This window comes from Crocodylus siamensis, chromosome 2 (genome assembly GCF_052110815.1).
Source record: "Crocodylus siamensis isolate JL-2025a chromosome 2, ASM5211081v1, whole genome shotgun sequence".
In the NCBI taxonomy this organism is placed as follows: Eukaryota; Metazoa; Chordata; order Crocodylia; family Crocodylidae; genus Crocodylus; species Crocodylus siamensis.
Window position 1 is genome coordinate 243,417,654 of NC_143396.1, and position 22,685 is coordinate 243,440,338.

The window sequence follows — 22,685 nt, forward strand, 5'->3', positions numbered from 1 at the left end:
ATCTTTACAAATGCTAAACTTTCCTGACTTCCTCAAAGGAGTATTAACCAGCTAACTGATTAAAAGCAACGTGTAGTAACTTTAGATATGACTGTTAGAGGTGGGTATCACTTGCCTAGAACTAATCCTACACTTAGGTAGACCAAACCAGCCACTGAGTTATGGTTCCGTAGAGTCTTCATGTTCTTCCTCCTGCTGGTCTCATGTTCAGGGGTGCTAAGTAGCTTTCTTGCCATTGCCATTGCTATGATTCTCTTATAGTCTACTGCCTGAGAAGATAAAAATATTGGTACCAAGATACTTAACCCAGCCTACTGACCTGGATCCAGTGGCTATGAGGAAGGTAGGACAAGCAGTGGAGCTGTTCAGCTAGTCCGGCCAAATAAAGTAAGTAACCTAATTATAGTACTTGATGCTTGAGCCCTGAAGCTGTGCTGCCAAAGAACAAGAATGGTGCAGCTGTGCAGAGGATGGAATCCTCCCTACAGATCTATCTGAATCTTTCCATTCAGCGTTTATAGTCACCAGGGCTTGCAGGGTTCTGACACCAAATCTTGCAGAATTGTATCCTCTACTTTCCTCTCATCATTTGTTTTTTGGTGGAAAAAAGGGGGAGGGGGGAAGGGAAGGAAAGGTGTAGGCAGGGTAATAGGTCTCTTAATTAAGCCTTCCTCATTAATTGATGGAGCTTCAGATATGTCTAGGCTTCACCTCAGTCTTTTCATATACATTATGTTGCCTGTCTGCAAGGGGGAAAAAAGTGAAATCGTGTTATTTGCATTAGGAAGGGAGGAGATGATGGGCCATATTATGCATATGCAGGGCCTTGTTAAGAACTAGTGATGTTTAAACAAAACACCTTCTGTTAGTTTACTCTGAAGCTGTGTCCCTTGCATCAGCTGAACAGAACCCGATAAAATAACATGGAGAGGCCAATTCCTGCAAATGAGAAACAGTTTTAAAGACTCTGATTGTAGCTGTTATTGCTTTTCCTAGCATTTCAGAACATGAAAAGAAAGTTAGACAGATACCCTAATAGCCTATGGATCCTGAAAAAAACTAGACAAATAGATGGTGTAAACCATAAAGGATACTAACATATGGGAAAGAAATGAGCCTTAGTATTAGGGAGCAGATGTTCATAAAGGTTTTACAGTCTATTGGAGAACTATCTTTCCAAAAGTGTCATATGCCTGAACCTGTTTGGGTTTTTTTTCTTCCCCAGCTTCCTCCCTGATAGAGCGAAACTTTCCAGAACTCTTCCGCACTTTTCCATTTAAAGTAGAAGTGCAGGATTTTAACTTGGGGGGAAGGAGGAGGATGAAAAAGGATTTGGACTCAAAAATGGTTCCTGCAGCATTATTGGCTGCCTTTTAGACACAGCCTCTTCCAAATTCTCACAGATGTAGAAAATGTTCCACTCCCATTGCAAAGATCTAATCATTTTTTTTTCTGCAAACTAAAACCCAACCCTGGACTTGTGCTTAGCAGTTGGCATTAGCCCCTGTTTCAGAGTATTCATTTTAAAATAGTTGAAAGCTGTTTCTTTGGTACTGCCTCCGTGTAATAATCGATTTCTTTTTAAAAGGGAGTTTGCTATCAAGCTCGCTGTATTTGCTGGGAATCTTTCCTCTGCCTGGGGTCACTTTTTCATCCCTCTGCTGTTGCCAACATCAGAAACGCTGTGACCAGTTTCTTAACCTGTGACACCGAGGGACACAATGGCTTTAGTGAAAATAAAATCTGAAAGGGGGGGATCAACCAATTGAAAGGGGACTGCGGTGAGAAAGTGTTACCTTGGCACTCTGTGTTATTCTAGTGGCAATCTCTGACACAAAGAATTGTGTCCTTTGTGATTTCCCCCATCCCAATCTCGAGGTGACCCTGGTGCATGAATGTAAGAGCCTTATTATCATCCCTGTGAAATCCCAACGTGCCTTGTATCCCTCTGACCCCCTCGGTATTCTCTGTCGGGCTGTGTCTAACAAATCAGTGAAGCTAACAAGCGTTAAGGCAGACAAATGCAGGGCAGGGGAGGTTAAAAGGGTCTCTGCGCTGGGACTGGGAGCGCAGGTCTGGGAACAACCGGCTGGGTGGGTGGGAGAGCACGAAGCCCCCGGTCCTGCATTCAATCCCCGTCCTGTGCCGACTCCCAGTGCTCCCATTCCCCCCGGCTGCTTCGCCTCCCACTTTGAAGCACTCTGCTCATTTCTTCAAGCAGTCAGACAAGGAACCGGTGCTTATTGCGACGCTCCCGGGTCGTGGGTGCTATTTAGCTATTAACCCGTGGAGCTCTTCCCTTGCTTTAAATGAATGCCACACCTAAGAAACACGCGCGAGGCGATCAGGCGAGACATGGGGCTGAAAGAGCACGCGGAAGAGGCGGTTTTCGTTAAGTTCAGTGATCTGTGTTGTTGGGACCCTGGCTGCAGAGATCAGAAGATACGGCCGAAATGCGGGGACCAGGAAAATGCCTGCTCTGGCTCGCAGCCCTCTGTACTGCAATCAGAGCAAGGATGCTGCTCAGACCTGCTCCCGCCTTGTCCTGCCCGCTGGATCCAGAGCGGATTGCAACGAAAAGAAGGGCAGGGACGGGAGAGAAATGGCGAGTGCCTGGCAAGCAGGCTGGGGCCGCAAGGAAGGACCTGCCCTGGGGGGAGGAAGGACAGGATCCCCCTCCTGGGCACTGCGTGCGGGGCTGGGGGGGCCGGGAAGCCGGACAACGACGGCCCCGATGGGGAAAGGCAGGTGTGTCGCACACGCCGAGGACACGTCGCCTAAAGGACGAGCTGGGTCGGAGATGGTGCCTCCAGGAAAGCAGGGCTCGGGCAAGAGCAGAGAGCCCTGACTTGCGTGTGCCCTGGGGGGCCTGGGGCCAGCCACCAGCCTGTCGGAAATGTCAGGGGCAGCAGGGGAGCAAGGAGGTCTCCTTGGAGCGTTTGGATCCTCCTCCCATAGAAGACCCGAGACACGTTGGGCAGGAGCTGTGCTGTGGGTTCATCTCAGCCAGCTGGAGGTCCTGGGCGCTGGAGGTCTCCTGAGTAGACCTGACAAGGCTCGGGGTCCCCCCTCTGCCAGCCAGGGGAAGGGGTTCCCTGCACCCGACTCTAACCTGCTGGCTAGTTAGAGGCAGAGGGGGGGAAATTAGCATCACCTTAGGACTGGCCTCAGAGGCGCAAGCGTCCTTTGTGTGGAGTGCTTTCCATGTGGCTCTGACTATCCCACTAGTACTGAAAGCCAAAAACAATAAAAATCAAATTTTTTAAAAAAAAAGGTTTCCCAGTAACCAACCGATACCACCCACATCTCTGACCCCGACCCTTGCAATTTGTAGGCTCTGGCGCGTTTTAAATCCACTTATCCACCACGCAGTCTTCACTCAATCACGGCCCCCAGTCACTGGGGGAGGCAAGAAGGTCCCTTGGTACTGAATCCGGCTCCCAAGGGGATGCTCTTGGGGGAAAAGGCCAGCGTGATTCGTCCTGTGGTGCACTGCCAACAAGCAGGCATATAAGGCCGTTTCTAAAATATTGCCGTGCCTATATTATATTATGGGTATGTCCCCGTCCCCAATGGTCCTCTGCCTTTATTCCCTTTTGTCGCAACCGCATCAGCCCTGGTGAGATCAGACATACTTTTCCCGACTCTTAGCATTCTCCCTCCGAGGAACACAAAAGAAATTATTGTGATTCCCTCCCATTCGACAAGCCAAATGGGACCCCTCTTGAGTTATCAGTGGTTCCACAATATTTGCCTGTATCCATGGCTGCAGCACCAGGCTGCCAATATAGAAAGTTTATCAGCTGGGATATTAGACAGAAAAATCTACCTGCTGCTCGGGGAAGTGGGGACCAGGGGGTGGAGGGAGGGGAACTGGAGAGAAAAATCAAATTACACGTCTCAGCTTTTACCAGAGTTAGCTGCCAAGGGCTCCAAGCAGAGAGAAATAGGAGCCCTTGGCTTCTTGCTAAAGGAATCCGTGAGCTTTCTGCATTGCAGCTAGGTCTGTCTGCAGCCAAGTGGAATATGTTCGCATTAGGTATGATGATCATAATATAACAACAACCACGATAATAATGAGAGAGAGGCACGTTTGACAGTGTTTGAGAAACTCAAATACAGCTGCAGCGGCTTTGTCTTTGGTTCAGTCACTTCCCCACATTTATTTCCCCTAGATAGACAGACAGAGAGGAGAGGGAACTGAGTGCAGCATGACAATGAGTTTTGTAAATAGCAAATGGAAGGGTTTGGTTCTTTTTTTTTTTCTCCCCCTGTTTGGTTTCACTCGGGATCCAAATAACCTTCCTCCCAGAACGCTTCAAACAAGAGACTGTGCGGGGGGGAAATCATAATTGCAGGTTCCCTTTGGAGCTGGAATTCAAACGCTGCCGGCGGGTGTTGCAGGGGAAAGGTACAGAGGCAGCCTCAGTGCAGGCTGGAGGGTGCGGGGGCTCGTTGGCGTGCGGGTCTGAAAGGCAGCCCTGGCTTCAGAGTTGCAAGCTTTGGGCCCCATTCTGCTCTGCTTCCGCTCCACAGTGCCACCCCCTTCAGGATAGGGCCCTTCAGCTGCAGCCGGCGCACTGAAAGCAAATCTAAACCCAGCATTGTTGCAATCGGGGATTGCTCTGCGCTGCGCTCCTTCGTACGATCAGGGTTGGGGGTTAAAGGTTTATATTTGAAAGCCAAAATCATATGGCTTAGGGGTGACATGATTATTTATTCATTCTTCATCTGGTCAAGTTAACAGGTGCTGGTCAAATCTTGGTTCTTTCAGACCTGCCAATGAAAATACAACCAAGCCCTTAGGTCTTTCCTTTACCCCACTCCCTTATTCCCCAGCTTCTGGTGGTGGTCCCACACCCAGCCCTCTATGAAGCTGAGTCGAAGGGTGGAAAAGTTTCCCTGCTGTTATTGCAATGGTTGCATTGCCTTTCAAAGCTAGGTCTCCTTCCCACCTTGCCAGCCAGCCCCTACGAGCGGTCTCCTCTCTGGCTTCAGAGTCCCCTGGATGCTGCGGGTCTAGCAGCTGAGTGGCATGTTACCTGGTGCAGAAAAAGCCCCTAAACTTAGCTGCATCCCCCTATTGCCGCCTCCCTTGTTCCCTTGAGCTGCTGAGTTTGTCTGAGCACGCCAATACCTACCTCTCCGGACTCCTCTCTCCTTTGTGTTATCCAAGGCTCATTGAAAGCACGCCACCCTCCCCGCCGCTTTTTTTTTTTTATTATTATTATTTTTTTGCTATGTATTGCCACATCTCCTCATGAGAAAGGACTGGACAGATGCTAAGTTTCTTGACTTGCCCTTGGCAGAGGAAGGCAGTGTATACATAATATATAGGCGAAAGTGTCGTCGCCTGGGGAAATACTTTCCAGCCCCATAACTGAGCCTGCCAAATTCCTTGCAGTGAGCTTATAATAGTGGAATAAAAAAAAAAAAAGTGCTTGGGGGTTTTGTTTGCCATTAAATCGATAGACCAGATAAGGTCTGCCTCGGGGAAAAGATGGCTAGAGTTGTTAATGAGAGCTGACATTAAGACTTAAATAGTATGGTTTCACTGAGGGCAAAGCGTGTCCAAATGCATGTTGGTTTGGCTGGGGGGGGGGGGGGCGGGTCCCTCTCCAAGTAGCGGGAAGTGGCCGGTGCGGAGGGAGTGCAGCAGTTACAGTGATGCCACCAGTTAGTTCTCCGAGCTGGGCACTCAGGTGACCCGACAGCTGTATTCCTTCTTTGTTTCCATTCACTTCTGCCATGGGGAAAGGGGGAAAGGGGGAGCTGGAGGTCTGTGTCTAGCCTTTCCTTCCTGGTGTTTTGATTGCATCAAGAGGTCATGCCAAAAGACCCCAAGACGAGTAAGGAACATAAATAAATACTACAGATCCCGAAGTAGGCTTGACAATCAGTTTTGCTTGTTCTGAAAACTTTGTTTTAAGGGTGGGGGGGGTTAAATCTTGGGGAAAGCCGAGGGGAAGCCTTGTGAGTAAATAAAAGTTTATATTCGCTCTGCAAAAGGCGCATTGCTGGATTTCCCTACCGGGTCGCTTCAGCTAGGGGGTGCCAAGCCTGCCTAGTGCCCGGGCAGGACCTGGCTCCGTACCTCGTAGCTGCACTTCGCAAAGAAAGGCGGAGTGCGGCCTTTGCGGCTGCGGGGCGGGCAGCGGGGACCTGCAGTTGCGCCTCTTCGTCACTAGATGTCGCTGGCGCAGTTCAGATAGGCTTGTGCGCCCCGCCGAGCGCCGAGAGCTCGCGGGAAAGTTCGGAGGAGCTCCCTCCCCAGGGCGCAGGCACTCGGCTTGTAACGGGGACGTTGATCCCTGCGTGGGACACACGGCAAGGCTTCCCTTGGGGAGCAGGGGCTCCTCCGATGCTCTTCTTGGAGCTTGGTCCCTGTCCTTTAGAAGCAGAGGTTTTGATGCGGGGGGGAGCAATGGGAGAGGGTCTTCGTATGCCTTCCACGTTGAATGGCCAGGGCAGCAGCCTGCAGCAGTCCCCGCATAGGGTCAGTCAAGAGCAGAGACCAGAAATGTGGGGAGGAAAATGGAGACCCAGCAAGGTTTTTTAAATAAGCGTTTGCCAAGGCCAAAGGTTGGCCACTAGAGAGCCAGCTTGGCTCCCTCTCTACACGCAGCCTCTCTTTATGGAGGGGCTCAGATCTGTGCTGCAGCTGGGGGAAACCTTCACGCACCAACTGGCTTGCTTGGCATCCAGGGAGGGTCCCCACAAAGGAGGAAAAAAACACAAAAAAGTAGTTAGCTTTGCCCTCGCCCACCTCCCCCTGTGCCCACGCCATGAGGTCGTGTCCTGCGACTGAAGGAAGCGGTGCCCAGCCCCACGGCTGGCCCGGGAAAGCCTCCAAAGATGAGCATTTTTGTTGTGTTAAGTGGTCGACATTAGCAGCCTAAACACGTAGAAAACGCCTAACATCTGCGGTTTAATAAAATGCAGACAAGCAACGAGGGACCTGTTAGTGCAAATAGGAAGGCACTGCTCTGGCTTATAGCAGAAAAGAAAGGAGGGCATCAGAGGCTCTTTGGGAGGTGGCCCCGCGTTTGCTGGGGAGCAGCCGCCCTTGTGCAGCTGTTATTGGGTGTAAAAGGGCAAATATAGCGAGGCGAGCGAGTTGGCATTGCCCAGGGAGCAAACAATGGAGGGGACAGAAACAGAAGTTAAAAGTACTGTTGGCATCAATATTTGAGCTCTACGAATAATCACCCTCGCGGAGGAACGTTTCTAGACGCCTGTCGCCAAAGTTTCGAATTAGGCTCAAATCAGGGTGGAAGCCACCAGTGATTTCCCCAACTTTGCTGGTTGCTTCTTGACTCTGCAGTGTATACCTGAATACATCCACACCCGCCTGAATCTCACGGACAGACCCAACCTGGCCAAGGAGGTGCTCCCCCTAAAAGCAATGCTGATGCCATGTTGCCAATGAAGGGATTGATTTGCCGCTTGCAGCGGCCACGTAGACTCCTTCCTTTAATAAGGCTCTCTCCAAAGAAGCGAAATGAATGTCAAAGCAGAAAAATAAATAAACCGAGTGCATGGCTGAACTGGGAGACACATCAGAATTAGGAAACTCGGCGAAGTTTGCTTAAAGTCCCACAGTGCGTTGGAGGGAGGCTGTTTGGGTCATATAACCGAGGTCTTGCTTTGCAAGCTAACTCCATGGGTTTATTTGTCTGGTCAAAATATTAAGCAGCCCTGGCTCCCTTCGCTGGGTTTCTCAGCAAGGGCTCGAAACTGAGCAGACACAGCTGAGTCGTGCCGGCAGGACTGAGCAGGGTTTACTGTCTGATCAGATCGGTATGTTCCCGGGGTGGTTGGTGTTTATTTTTATATTATCAAAGAAAAAGCGGATGGAATTAAAGGTAAAGAAATACGAGTTGTGTAATGACCCGGTCAGTGAACAAGCTGCCTTCAATCCCTTTGCTTCCCTGTTTTCCTGGGAGAAATCCCACCTCCATGCTTTAGCGCAGAGAACTAGGCAGAGTGACCTGCATTTCCAGCGAGCGGCCGAATAACCCTTAGAGAAAAAGGAAAAAGTTTGATTTAAGGAGACAAAAGCATCTCTTCACGTTTTTTTTCCCCACTTCCTATCTCACGCAGAAATAAAAGGCCTTGTGTAAGTATTCTAGATCATGTCAGCTGTTAACCCACTGAATCGCGAGAGGCAATTACAAAGCAAATATTGTGATCGTTGTTCCCGGTATAATCGGAATAGGATTTAAGAGAGGACTATTAACTTTGTTTTTTTGTGAAATCATCAGCGATTAAATTTGTTCTGAGCATAAAGCCCTTTTCCTGTAGATGGCGTCCTTTGGGTACTGAGTAATCAATAATAATGGAGTTATACTTAGGAGGCTGTAATAAGCGTTGGGGTTGTAAAATAATTAATATTCCTTTTTAGATATTTATTTATTGCAAGGAAAAAGTCATTGATTTCTCGTAAGCAAAAGTGTGTTTCTCCTTCACGTGGATGCAAATAAAAAACTGTTTGAATAAATAACTTGTTTCTGAACATTTTGTTGTCAAAGTGTTAAATGTCCCCGTCATTTTTATTCAAACACTAACATGATTACAGCCAATTATATATTCACCAGTGTTCTTTATTTTAGAGTAATTGTACTTGTCACTAATAAAACAGAGACATAATGGATCGCTACTGTTCTGGATTTTAAAGCAATTTTCTGTAATTTGATTGAATTATACATCGTCTCTGCTACTTTTTTTATTTCTATATTTTGGAATCCCATTTTCTTGAAAATTGCAGCTCTATTCCTGTTTTGTTGTTCCTGAAGTAACGAACCCTTCTCTAACATTTATAAATAGAGCCTCGTCCCTTTTGAAGTGTGGAAAATCATATTTTTCAGCCTTAAATACTTAAAGCTTTGCTTTTAAAAATCTGCGAGTCCAGAGGACTGCATAGACCAAGGCACTCTGCTCAACTGACACGACAAGGCAGTACACAAACACAAAAAAAATGTTCCATGCATAATGAGGTTTGATCACTTTATTGTAATGATTTTGTTGTGCTTCAAAACACAGGAACATGTCGAGACAAGCAGTTCAGTTTTTTAATATTTATCAAGGGAGAATAGGTATAGACACAGTGCAACAGAAAAATATAATGCCAATTACATTCCTCCAAGCAATTAGAGCAATTAGCTGTATACTGTTAATATGTTCTTTTTTTTATTGACGATTACAGGTCCAAGAGTGGCTTTAATATCTTTAGGGAGGGAGACATGTATGGATGCATGCATGCATAGATAGATAGATAGATAGATAGATAGATAGATAGATGCATGGATTCTAGCACATGGAAATAATACTTCTAGGGTTATACAGCTCTCTCGGTTATTTCGACCAGGAGTTTCTGCAATAATACCAGGAAGCATACACTGAATTTAACAAATGCATCACAGTTCTAATACGAAAAAGAACATGATTTGTAATATGCTATCGCATATTTTCAGGATTTTCAAAGGTAAATCTCATACTACAAAATACGTATCCACCACAGCAGCTAAAGTTGAACCGAATTTGCAAATTGTTGAAGTTTGTGAAAATGTATCGCTTACATGTTATTTGCGATGGTCAGGCCTAAAATAGATGAGCATCTCCTAGGAATTTATAGTCAGGGTATTTTAATACAAGTCATCCATTTGCATTTTACTTATCACGGTCCTGTCCATTTGTGACAGAAGGTTATATTTTTAATCTATTTATTAAGGGTCTACTATACTATCAGGAAGCTCACATACATCCATTAGAGGAACAAAAGGAAATATTGTCTTTTTTCTAAATTGACATCTCAGCATACAGTATAATATGGGCCAGCTCCTCGGCATAAACCTTCAGACTACCCCATGACTGCTGGTGTTTGGAGACAAACATAGACTATATAAGATCTTCTTTGTTGATAATATGTTTGTCAGTAATCAAAGGGGGCTATTTATTTGCTTGAGTTTCTGGAGCCGCAGCATCTTTTAATTGTTTTCCTGGAGTTTAGATCTGCATTAAAAATAAATAGTGTTTGCCAAAAAACTCCCGAAGAAATACAACCAGCGTGTGAGCCCGCTCACCATCTGAAAGGTGGGCAGGAGAAAACACACAAAAGAGAAATGTCTCAGGAGAATTGTTTCTTTCAATATTTTTCCTCTCTACATTGTCATTGCCCGGAGAGTCTGTCTGCAGTCGCTTCGCTTTGTTGGACAAATTAATGTCAAGGCAAAACTACAAACTCAGGTCTTTTCACGAGGCACAGTCCACGCTTGGTGGGAGGGACACAAATGGGATTTAACTTGTTGCCAGTAATTTTTGTGTGTTTGTTTGTTTGTGCTGGTACTTAGAAAGAAGAACAATTCCAGAAACAAAGAGGAGGGGGAAAAACCCACCCCTTCCCCCCATAGGCTCTGTCTAAAAGTCTTATCGTATTAAAATAATAAATGAACACACCCACTGTTGCATGGGTATGAGAGAAGTCCTTCCCCAAGAAACTTATTCTAAAATAGTAGGAATTATGATAACCCAACAAGCCCCTCATCCCATCCCCCACCCCTTCTCCTAAAGATAGGAAGAAAACACTGAGAGCATCCTAACCAGTATCAAGTCCCCTCAAAACAATGTGCCGGGAGGGTCGACTCCTGCTTGTCTTACTCACGCCAGTCTGCCCAAGAGGCAACCAAGACTTGGTTCATGGACAACCTTCTTCAGGCTAAAATAATTCCTATCCTGGCACTTGTGTAACTTGCCAGTCTTGCAGTTACCGTATAGCGTCTGAAATAAGCACCCAGCAGACCTACTGCTCTTTGGCTTGAACTCAAGACAGGGAGAGAGCAGCTGAGGTTTGATTTGAGAAATCAGTGCGGAAGTTATTTCCCTGCTTTGCAAACGCCTTCTGCTTGTGGGTGCATGGCACTTGTATGTCTTCGGCTCACTCTGTATTATGTTACGGGGGGGGAGGGGGGGGAAGAGGGTCCTCTAGGCCCTAAAAATCTGGGTCCAAACTCAGTTTATCCGAGTGGAATTCTATTAAGAAAAAAAAGCCTTTCCTGTTTTCTTTGCAAAGTGTGTGTGTGTGTTTGCGCGCATTGGTAGTGGGGTGGGGGGTACAGGACAGGGGCCCTGTGTTTTCTATTCGGCTGGCCACAGCTCCAGGAACAAACCGCATTTGTCCTTTGCAAAATATCCCAAGTGCAGACTCCACTGAACCTGGAAGCAGCGTGTTGAAAGGCTCGGAGTCTGGCTTTATAAAAGAGCAGCTCAAAACCTCGGTGTAGAGCAGGGTGTTTGTTTGTTTGTTGCTTTTTGTCATTCTTCCTTCCTTTATTTCCCAGGGATTTAATTCAACCTGCTAACTTTGGACAGCTTTCTACAGAACAGAAGGAGAGAGAGCCTGGTGGCCAGCCACGAGCAGAGAAGTTAAGCGATTTCTTGAAAGCTGCGGCAGTGCAGACGGCTTTTCACCCCCTTCCATTGCTTGTGTAATCTTGTTTTCCTAAGCTACAAAGACCTGAAGGGTACATGGGTGCATCTTCCTTCTTCTGTTTCCGTGTGAAGCAGGGAGAACTTTTTTGTTGCCCGCTGAGCACATGCAATGCAGGAGGCTAAGACGGTGCACCCAGACAGATCTCTACCCGCTATCCTATTGGGAATTAGGAGTCTAAAAAAACAAACAAATACACCACCACGTTGAAGTTTCCCTGTAATGCAAGCGTGAGGAGCATCCTTCCTCAGCTTCCAGAAGCCCAACCAGTGCCAGGCTAATGATGAGAAGGGCAAGGTGGTTTTCTCAGGAGGAGAGTAGTAAAACAGTGGAACAGGCTACCCAAAGAGGTGGTGGAGTCTCCATCCTTGGAGGTTTTTAAGACCCGGGTAGACAAAGCCTTGGTTGGGATGATCTAGTTGGGGATGGTCCTGCTTTCAGCAGGGGATTGGACTCGATGACCTCCTGAGGTCCCTACCAACCCTCATTTTCTATGGTTTTAACTCACGTAAGGGGGGGGGGGGGGGGGGCGGGGGGCTTTCTTCTAAGTCGATCGGGTTTAAATTTCTATCTCTCTACCAGCCGTGGGAAATTCAAAACATCCTGTTTGCGCAGATCCCCCCAATTCCTTCTTGTCGCACACTTACAATACTAGGATGAAAGGCTTCTATCCCCCGCAGCAATTGTCCACTATGTCCACTCCCCCCCACCGCCTCTACTAGACACTGAAATAAGTTGAGGAGCCCTTTAACCATGATTGATGACTTCCATTGCTTTAACTGTATCTGTCCTGGAGTCCAAAGGACTCCTCCTCCAGGATACAGTGCCCTAGTCCCTGTTCGTTCTTTTAGGCTGCAGTGCCGCTTATCAAAGGATGGAGAAATGAAAAGTACCTCTCCCTGCAACATTTAGCAACCGAGCAGTTAGCTGCTGAGGTGGGGGGTGGCGGGGAAGAGTAGGGAGCCTGGAAGGGCGGGGGGAAAGGAGAGAAATAACACAAGTGGCCCGAAAACAACGGGGGAGGAAGGGGGAACTTAAAATGTTTGTATTTAAAGGGTGCTCGCAGGGTCTTCGGCACAATATGTGCTGCTCTCCTTAAAGGGGCACTCGGTGCCAATAACCATTAGTCATCCAGTAGGGACTTTTCATAGCAGATCTATCATTAGGGGGAGTTCCCCCGAAGGCTCCTGAAGAAACGCTGCAGTGGATTTCCAAACGATCCAGTCTGAATCACACCCAGAGCCTACGTACCTGGTGCAGGAGAGCGGAGAGAGACTCACCCTGGTCTGGAGCGCCCAGCGGGTCCTGGCAGCCTTCGTCTCTCCTGGGGAAAGGGCTCGTGCATCCGAAGTAGCTCCCAGCCTCTGTTGGAAGTTCACACGTGTGCTACCTCCGAGAGGAGGCTCACGCAGAGACACTTTTTCCAGGGTTTTCAAGCAAATTTCTCGGTGCCACAATGTTATGATGGAAGGATGCTGAAATGACAGGCCTCGCAGACGCTTGTAATCATCGGCTTCTTAATTTAGTTTTAGTGCTGTGGTTGTGTGTGGTTGTGTGTGTATGTGTGTGTGTGTGCGCGTGTGTGTGTGCAGTGCGCGCGTGTGCGCGCAGAAGAAGCCGCTGACAACCTGCAGCATCCTAATGAGTGACGAGGCAGGGCTGTTGCAGCAAAGTAACACTTCCCTGGTGTGAAGACCTCTTACTGGGAAGTTTAGTTCACTACTGTTCTCGCCAACCTAATCGTATAACCTGTAACCAAAACCCACAGAAGAAGGATGCAACACGCTAAATAGAGTAACTTCTAATCACTAAATGTTAGCACCATTACCAGCTGTTACGGATTAGATAAGAGCTGGCTAGCCAGAGGACACCTATACTTTCCTCTATGTAAGGGGCCACTACGAGTGGGGCATAGTTGTTTCCTCCTTTCTCTTTCTTTCTTCCTCCATCCACCTACCCCTTCAGCCAGGCAGGCAGGCAGGCAGGCAGCCACCTCGCTCTCCAGTCAGCAGTCCACCTATTGGCAAAAAAGTTCGGCCTTTTGTTTAGTGGACGGCTATACAAGCCCTTTGAGACGCCTCGTAAGCCAAAGGTATCACTATAGGATGGTTTGGGTTCGCCCTTACCTTAATTGTTCAGGTACAAAGGAGGAAAGCTTATAGCCAAGAGGAAAAAGAGAGATGCACTTGACTGTATTTAATATGTCATTATGGGATGTTAACATGAAGTGTTCTGACTCCTTTCATGGAAGCATGATGCCACCGAAGCGTGGTTATTAAATACCCTTTATTCATGGCTGAAGAAACTCTAATTCATTTATGAAGCTGTCATTACATTTTAACAGCTTAGCCCCTGTAAGACCCTGGGAGCAAGGAGTCTCTCGTCCCCCCTCCCCCCGTTACTTCTGATAATAATAATAATAATATCAAAAAAAAAAAAGTTCACATCGTACCTGGGCTCATTCGGGGTACTGGGAAGTAGGATTGTCCTTGGTCCTTTAAAGAGTAAGAGTAAAGGAGAATGGCAAAAGAAAGAAAAGGAGAAAAAAAGAAAAAAAATCAGGCCGAGGCATTGCATGGATGGAGAGTCCTGGTACATGGGAACACTCATCCTGAGCCTGGTCTTTGTCCCCCGAGGGGAACACTGGTTCCCATGTTCCCATTCTAGCTAATGGGTCGATCTGTCCTAAACTTTGAATTGTCGTGTAGCAAGGACAGCAAGTGACTACACCCCGAGCCAGTGCACGCGGCGGGCTGCGAAACCCTTGTCGCACAAAGAGCAGAGCCCACTCCTTGCTGTTCCCCTTTGGGGATCCTGTGCAGCGCAGGCTCCTCTCCTCTCCCACACAAGAGCCTCCAGCTCAGCCAAGGCTCCCACTCCAGGCCATCTTCCCACAGCTCTACTCAGGGCAGATTGGGGGGGCAGCCCAGCTAGGCGTCATCCTGCCCTGGTTTTAGGCAAAACTGCACGCCTCGACACGAATGGGAGTCCTGCCTTAGGCAGGATGTGGGACCTGGCTAATAGACACTAGCATTTTCTGCATGCCCGAAGCAAACAGCCTGCATGCTAGAAACTGAGAATTTCCTGTTGGGAGGAGAAAACAGCAGACAGGCCTTGAAGGTTAATGTCCATCAAAATAATAATCGACGTGGTTTTTTATTACATTTCCTTTGGTGTCCTGTATAGAGTAGATAAACCGTCACGGCCTTGGAAAGACACGTAGAACATTTTGGCAGCAAAATCTCCTTTTTAGGGAAAATTGCATTGCCACGGTATTTAAAAAAAAAATCCTAAATTTGGGTACAGCGCTTTATTCTGCAGCCATGACAAATGGCTGGACACTAAATTTAGATTATTAGGCATTTGAAACGCACATTTCTGTCGTTCTCAGCCTCGCGATCCGAAATGCAAGATGATGAAATGTTTATTTTTTCCCCTGCTACATTTTCGTCTCCGATCACAACGCAAAGTAAACGGAGATCTGACCTAAGAAACACCTCAGAGCATTAAAATTTCAACAGGCGATGTCAGTGTTACATTAAACGAGATCTCCTCCAGTTTGCTGCAGAGCTGGGATTTGAATAAAACGTTCAATGTTAACAAACAATACACACGTTTGGTACTTTGTGTATTAAGTGGCTCAAAGAGATTTGATAAGGCACAATGCACCATTTGTACAGACCTGATTGAGTTAATATAATATCAGCAAATTTTACAGCGAAATGAATCTGTTTCTTTTCTTTGTGTTTCAAACCAGCACAGATTACAAATTTTAATGATCTGAAAATGTTTGGTATACAAAATCATGCTTATTTCAGTATTAGCAAAAACACAAGAAATTTTTCAACACAAACACCCAGCTGTGTCTATTTTAAAAGCAGTTCAATGACAGCTTGCACTTATGAGCATGCAATCAGCTAATTTCGCTTTTTTTTCTTCTGTGTTAATCAACACTTTCCTTCCTGCATATCAGAGTACAAATAGTATAGTTACTCCACATCAGTAAATGTTTACGTAACCTGTCCTTTCTCAAGAATCCGGTTACACCGAATCATTACATGCTAGACCGAGTAAGAAAACGCACTGGGCCCAGCCACTCCAGCGGGATCCCAACTTACAGTCATCAGGCACATTAATAAACCCTATACACAAGAATAATGGTAATAAATAATAATAAATACATACAGATCTTACCTTCCCTCTTACCCCATCCCATTGCAGAACCAAGCCATATTCCACATCACAAGCGCTCTGAACAATTCCAATACACTAGGTTCAGTGACGTGCATTGACATGCTTGTTAATTGACATTAAAAAATACAATTCTAAAAAAATTAAAAATAAAATGTTCGTTCATTGACTTCTATCTTTTTTGTCAGTAGCGACCTGTTACAAAATAGGATAAATAAATACAATTGCGGTAAGGTCATCTGAGGTTAATCCAATGTACAGAGTTCATGCCATTCCCAATTGCAATTGTTTATTATTGGCCATTGTAATTGTTCTTATTATTTATTTTCTCTCTCCCTCTCCTCTCTCTCCCTCTCTTTTTCTCTCTTTCCCTTAAACACACACACACACACACACACACACGTTGCCAACTGAGTTCTTAACCCATTTCCATGGGATAGATGGTATACATTAGGATTGAGTTTGAGGAATAATGTCTGCTAAACCATGTTTCCCTTTAATCACCGCAGTCCTACGGAATAAGTATTAAAAAAGGATTGGGAACTTCTGCAGTGAGGGGGTGGAATATGCTGTTTGTTGTCTTTGTATATTACTTTGCTCGTAATGGAAGCATTATGTTGTTGGGGTTTGGGGGTTTGTTTTTTTCCCCACTGCGGGTGTTTCTCCATTCTCCTTCCGCATCCAGGCGATGTTTTTCATGTCCAGAATCAGGAAGGGTTTAGTTTGAACGATTAACCCTGAATTCCCGTCCCAAGGAAATCCTAGCCGTGAGCTCGCCTCTTTCCCGTTGTATTTAAAGAACATTGGCAGGGAGGCAGTGCTGCCAGATCATTTCGTTTAACCCGGGAGGACCCGACTCATTATCCTCCCAGCTCCCCCCTCACCCGCCCCCCCCCCTCCCCAACCAAGACCAAGAACCGCAGAACCACACCGTGAAGTCCAAACATCACGGATCTCAACAACAAAGGCAACAAATACCGTGCGGATCCCATTGTATGCCCACACAGACATATTTTTCTATACCCGCACTTGGCCTGCACATACATCCATACACACAGACACGCACATTATATATACATATACATAGACACACGCACATATATAGATGTATATGTGTGTATGGATGTATGTGCATATATACCGTATACACACACACATACACACGCACGTACATATACACATACATATATACATATTATGCATAATATATATTATGTATGTGTCTATATATGTATAAGTGTGTGTCTATGTATACTTTTGTGTATGTGTATATGTGTATACATTTTTTTTCTGGCTGGAAACACGCGGGGTAAGAGAGAAACGGAGCACCAAGAAGCGCCACACATGTCCTTGCCCGGAGGTTTCCTTGCCCAGGCACCTGGAAGGAAGCGGTTCCCGCGGAGAAGGCAGGATCGGGACCATTTCATTTCGGGTCGCGAGCGGGACTCCCGAGTGGCGATCAGGCGCCCCGAGGGAAATCCGGGAGAGGCAGAGAGAGAAAGAGAGAGAAGGACAGGAGCGAAACCCCGCCACGTGCAGAGCCGTCACGCCGAACAGGCTACATCACAGAGGGAGAAAGAGAGATGTTTACCTCGCCTTTATTAATATTATTATTAATATTATTATTTTCCCTTTGAACTCACATTTGCAGCGGACCCGCACGGCGGCAAGTGTCGAGCGCTGGAAGGAGGCGGCCCTCGCTTCTTCGGTGCGCCGGCCCCCGCCCCCCAAGCCAGATCACCTCTTGGCCCTGCCTTTCCAGGCGAGCAGGAGGGCTGGAAGTCCCGCTGCCCCCCCGTACCCCCCGCAAACCCCGTCCCCCGAGCACCCCGGGCCTCGGCTTTGCAGCCTGTTTGTCCCCGCGAACGCGGGTGAACCGAATAGAGAAATAAATAAATAAATAAATAACTGAATGGAGGATGGATGGAGGGGACGGAGCCGGAGGCCCGGGGACCCGCGCACGAATCACTCAGCCCGTGCCCTCGGCCGCCCCTCCACCAGCAACCAGGGCCCGGCGGGCAGTGGTGGGCTCCGCAAAGTAGTGCCCGCGCGCCCCTCGCCCCCTGCTCTCCCCGCAGGTCCAAGCCGGGGTGCCGGCGGGCGCGCGGGGCCGCGGGTGGCGAGAGAGGGCTCGGCGCTGCGCAGGAGCGGAGTGAGGCCCCGGGGTGGGGGGGAACAGAGCCGTAACCTGCCGCGGTGATGCGCCGCGCCGCCAGTATCCCTGCGCAGCTGGAGCCCGGCGGGGATGGGCGGGGAGCGGAGGGGGCGGGCAGCGCGGTCGGATTGGCTGCCGGCGGCGGAGACGCTCCCGCACGCCGCGGGCCCTGATTGGGCGGCCGGTGGGAAAGGTTCAACCAAAAATTTTTGTACAGCCCTAGTGCGCGTCCGGAGCTCGGGAATTAATTGTGCCCAAAGCCGGCGCTAGCGCTGCTGCGCTCCCGGCCGGCGGCTCCGCGCCCCCGCCCCCCGCCTCGCCGCGCCTCGCCGCGCCGCCCCGCCGGGCCCGGCAGCATGCAGTAGTGGCGGGCGCGCGGTCCTGCTTCGCCGCCGTCCCTGCCTCTGCTCGGATGTGAGCGGGGCCGGGCCGCGCCGCGCCCGCCGCTTCCCCACTCGCTCGCCCGCCCGCCAGCCCGCCGGCTCCCTGCGAGCCTCACTACATGCCCGGCCGGCGCCCTGGGCACTGCGGTCCGCCTGCTCCGCCGCCTCGCCTCGCCTCGCCGCGCCGCGCCGCGCCTCGCCTCGCCTCGCCGCGCCGCGCCTCGCCGCCGCTTCCCCCTCAGACTAGTGTGTGATGTTGGACATGGGAGATAGGAAGGAAGTGAAAATGCTGCCGAAATCCTCCTTTAGCATAAACAGCCTGGTGCCCGAAGCCGTGCAGAGCGACAACAACCACGCCAGCCACGGCCACCACAACAACCACCACCCCCACCACCACCACCACCATCACCACCACCACCACCCGCCGCCGCCGCCGCCCCGAGCCGCCCCGGCCGAGGAGGAGGACGAGGACAAGAGCCAGCTCCTCCTGCAGCCCCCCGGGGCGGCGGCGGCGGCGGCGGCCACCACCTCTGCCCCCCTGGAGGTGGTGGGCAAGGCGGACCTGCTGGCGGGCAAGGGCGAGCCCGGCTCGGCGGCGGCGGAGCTGGCGGACGACAAGGACAAGGCGGCGGAGGAGAAGAAGGCGGCGGGCGACGGGGGCAAGGAGGGCGAGGGCGGCAAGGAGGGCGAGAAGAAGAACGGCAAGTACGAGAAGCCGCCGTTCAGCTACAACGCGCTCATCATGATGGCCATCCGGCAGAGCCCCGAGAAGCGCCTCACGCTGAACGGCATCTACGAGTTCATCATGAAGAACTTCCCCTACTACCGGGAGAACAAGCAGGGCTGGCAGAACTCCATCCGCCACAACCTCTCGCTCAATAAGTGCTTCGTCAAGGTGCCCCGCCACTACGACGACCCGGGCAAAGGGAACTACTGGATGTTGGACCCTTCCAGCGACGACGTCTTCATCGGGGGCACCACGGGCAAGCTCCGCCGGAGGTCCACCACGTCGCGGGCCAAGCTGGCCTTCAAGCGGGGCGCCCGCCTCACCTCCACCGGACTGACATTCATGGATAGGGCAGGATCTTTGTATTGGCCCATGTCCCCTTTCCTCTCCCTGCACCACCCCCGGGCCAGCAGCACTTTGAGTTACAATGGCACCACGTCCGCCTACCCCAGCCACCCCATGCCCTACAGTTCAGTGTTGACTCAAAACTCCTTGGGAAACAACCACTCCTTTTCCACGTCGAATGGGTTAAGTGTTGATAGACTAGTCAATGGAGAGATACCTTACGCCACTCATCACCTCACAGCAGCAGCGCTGGCCGCCTCAGTGCCATGTGGCTTGTCAGTCCCCTGCTCTGGCACCTATTCCCTGAACCCTTGCTCCGTGAACCTTCTCGCGGGCCAGACCAGTTACTTTTTCCCCCATGTCCCTCACCCTTCAATGACTTCTCAAAGCAGCACTTCAATGACGGCCAGGGCAGCCTCCTCCTCCACGTCTCCGCAGGCGCCCTCCACTCTCCCCTGTGAGTCCTTAAGACCTTCTTTGCCAAGTTTTACAACGGGACTGTCCGGAGGACTTTCTGATTATTTCACACATCAAAATCAGGGGTCTTCTTCAAACCCTTTAATACATTAACCTCCATGGGAGCAGACTGTAAGTGAACATTTTACACACATTTGCATTGTACATGAGAATTAAAAGAGAGAGAGAGAGAGAGAGAGAAACAAACAAACAAAAAAAATACAAAACAAAAAAGTCCAGGTATTTTTTATTAAGTCCCCCATTTTCTGTACGTTTGTTCAGTCTTTAGGGTTGTTTATTATTCCAGCGAGGGGAGGAGCGTCAGCAAGGTGCAATGTGGGGAGAGGACATTGTAGACTATGAAGTTTGGAAGTCAAAATGATAGTAGAATGTGTATCTAAATAGTGACTGCTTTTGCAATTTTTATTCAGCTATGACAAGCCTATCACTAAAACCGCCAGAGTTTCCATGTTTGCAGTATTATAAGTTATCATGGATATGTTGGTGGATGCAGACCTTGGGAAGGAAAAAAAAAAGCCCACTAAATTTATGAAACCCATTAAAATTCAAATGTGATTTGTATTTAAGCAGATTGAATAGTGAAAGATGCCCAAAAGCTACATTTTGGCCATTTATGATTTTGTCCTTTTCTTTAATGAACTGATTTTGATTTTGATTTTTGGTTCCGTTTTGTTTTGTTTACTTTTAGACCAAAGATTGGGTTTTAGAAAATGCACTCAGTGTACTAAGTAATTTAAAGCAACAACAACATTGTTTCAGTTTGCAGCACTGCCCGTTCAAATGAATCAGAAGGGGACAAAATTAATGATTGCCTTCAGTTTGTGTTGTGTATATTTTGATGTATGTGGTCACTAACAGGTCACCTTTATTTTTTTTCTAAATGTAGTGAAATGTTAATACCTATTGTACTTATAGGTAAACCTTGCAAATATGTAACCTGTGTTGCGCAAATGCCGCATAAATTTGAGTGATTGTTAATGTCGTCTTAAAATTTCTTGATTGTGATACTGTGGTCATATGCCCGTGTTTGTCACTTACAAAAATGTTTACTATAAACACACAGAAATAAAAAAATAGGCTAAATTCATATATACTCGATAGTTTTTTTGTCTCTTTTATTAAATAGACTTAAAAGGCTGTAGAGCTCTAGGGAGTTCAGTGCTGCATATGCAAGGCCCACATTTTTTCACGCGCTCCTTTTTTCTCTTAATATAGTTGGGGGAAAAATCTGTAATTTGCATGTTAAAGAAGCAGGCTATTTAATCAAACGGGAGGGCCGTTCGTATGTCATCCTTTCCTGACCGGAACTCCCTTTGACTTGTCTGGGGAGTTCTCCTTAAAAACGTAGTGCGATCTAGCTGCGCTTACTAGAATAGGCATTAAATTAAAGATGTCCGGGATTTTACCCCTTAAATTTACGTGGTTACACCCACGGGGCTAAATGAGAGAATTTAAACCCACCTAACTTGTGATCTACATTATTCTCTGCACTTTTCGAATAAATGCCACCCCCCTCCTTCCCACCCTTAAAAAATTACTTTTGTGTTTAAATCATTGTTAGGGCATAGATATGATTTTAATGGAGAAAGGGATTTGGACAAGCTACTTAGTTTACAGAGTTTGGCTTATAGGACTACGCCTAAGTAGACAGGATACGTGTATATATGGGTGCACTTACTACCTTCGTGTACCTATATACATAATCTTTTCATAAAATAACATTCAGGGTTATCCATATTTTAATGCTGCAAACAGTTCTTGCTTAAAATATTGTTAAACTGCCTCTAGTTGTCAGTCAGCAAGTATTTTTCTGGTGGCTTCCCCCCTCCCCCACCCTCCCGCTCCCCAAGATGCTGAGGATGAGCTGAAGTTGCAGTATATTATAGAGCTATTGCCGAAGTAGTCACATGATATGGTAGATTGCATAGCAGTGTGTCAGCCTCTTTTAAAAGGCAATTTTAATGATTTTAAAATGCGAAGCACTAAAATGAATCTCTTTCTCACATTTTGTCCTCCAGTGCTAAATATTTACTGAAGCCCACTAGCATATAAAAACGTACGTAAGTATCTCGCCTTGACTTGAGGAACTGATCCATTTGCTTTAAGGGGACGATGTGAGGACTCTTTAAAGAAGTATTTGATCCTAAAACTGAAGCCGTTTCTTGAGGAGTTAAAGGAACCCTATAAGAGCCACAAACTCTTGAAAGTAATTAGAAAACTTGTGCAAAAGGTTTACGAACTAATTGGATCCCGCAGTGAGTCCGTGGAGGACAAGTTGTTCATTTGTTACAGTTGTATAGTCTGAAATGTGTGCTGCAGTAATGCAATAAGCCGGTTACTTCTCACAATAGGCCCAATGAAAAATAATCTCTATCCCGGAGATGTTATCGGCAAACACTTTAAAGAGTTGATCTTTCTTTAAAAAAAAAAAGTGGGGTGGGGGGAGGAGAAAGAAAAACAGCAAACCCCGAATTCTTAAAACATTAGAATAGTGACCACACGGGGAGAGAGAGGGGGGAAAAAAAATCTGATAATAAGACCTACACAAACAAATGCAAGCAAATCTGCAGGGAAGGGGGAGAGTAGGGTGACGTTCAGTGAGAGATGGGATACCAGGCATTACTTCCTGGGGTAGGAGGCAGAACAATCTCTGATAGTCTTGGCTTCCACTCTAACTCTTGCAGTTCAGATTCATCATAAGTGTAAGGAAAAGGTTGCTTTGTTTTAGTGACACTACTATGAAGCTCACCTCCTACATTCCACCCCTCCCCCCCACGCAGAAAAGAAATCTTCGTCCATTAAAACTTAAGATCATGCCCAAAAGAGTGTTCGTAACAATGGCAAATAATACTGTGATACAATCAAATTGGAAGCTAAATTTGATCAGAAAAATGCGTGAATTTAAGTTTTTAAAATGTGGAG

General features: G+C 47.8%; 1 protein-coding gene across 1 annotated transcript; it reads left to right on the forward strand.

The window, feature by feature from the left end:
• The first annotated feature begins 18,264 nt into the window (after positions 1 to 18,264).
• Positions 18,265 to 21,803, forward strand: FOXG1 (forkhead box G1). The gene is made up of 2 exons (XM_090034976.1): positions 18,265 to 19,874; positions 21,782 to 21,803. Exon 1 carries the CDS (start codon positions 18,468 to 18,470, stop codon positions 19,854 to 19,856), a length of 1,389 nt encoding a protein of 462 aa, XP_089891102.1. The 5' UTR covers positions 18,265 to 18,467; the 3' UTR covers positions 19,857 to 19,874; positions 21,782 to 21,803.
• Positions 21,804 to 22,685: the final 882 nt, after the last annotated feature.

Coding starts and splice junctions, on each gene's coding strand:
- FOXG1 (XM_090034976.1), top strand. CDS start 18,468: ATGTTGGACATGGGAGATAGGAAGGAAGTGAAAATGCTGCCGAAATCC.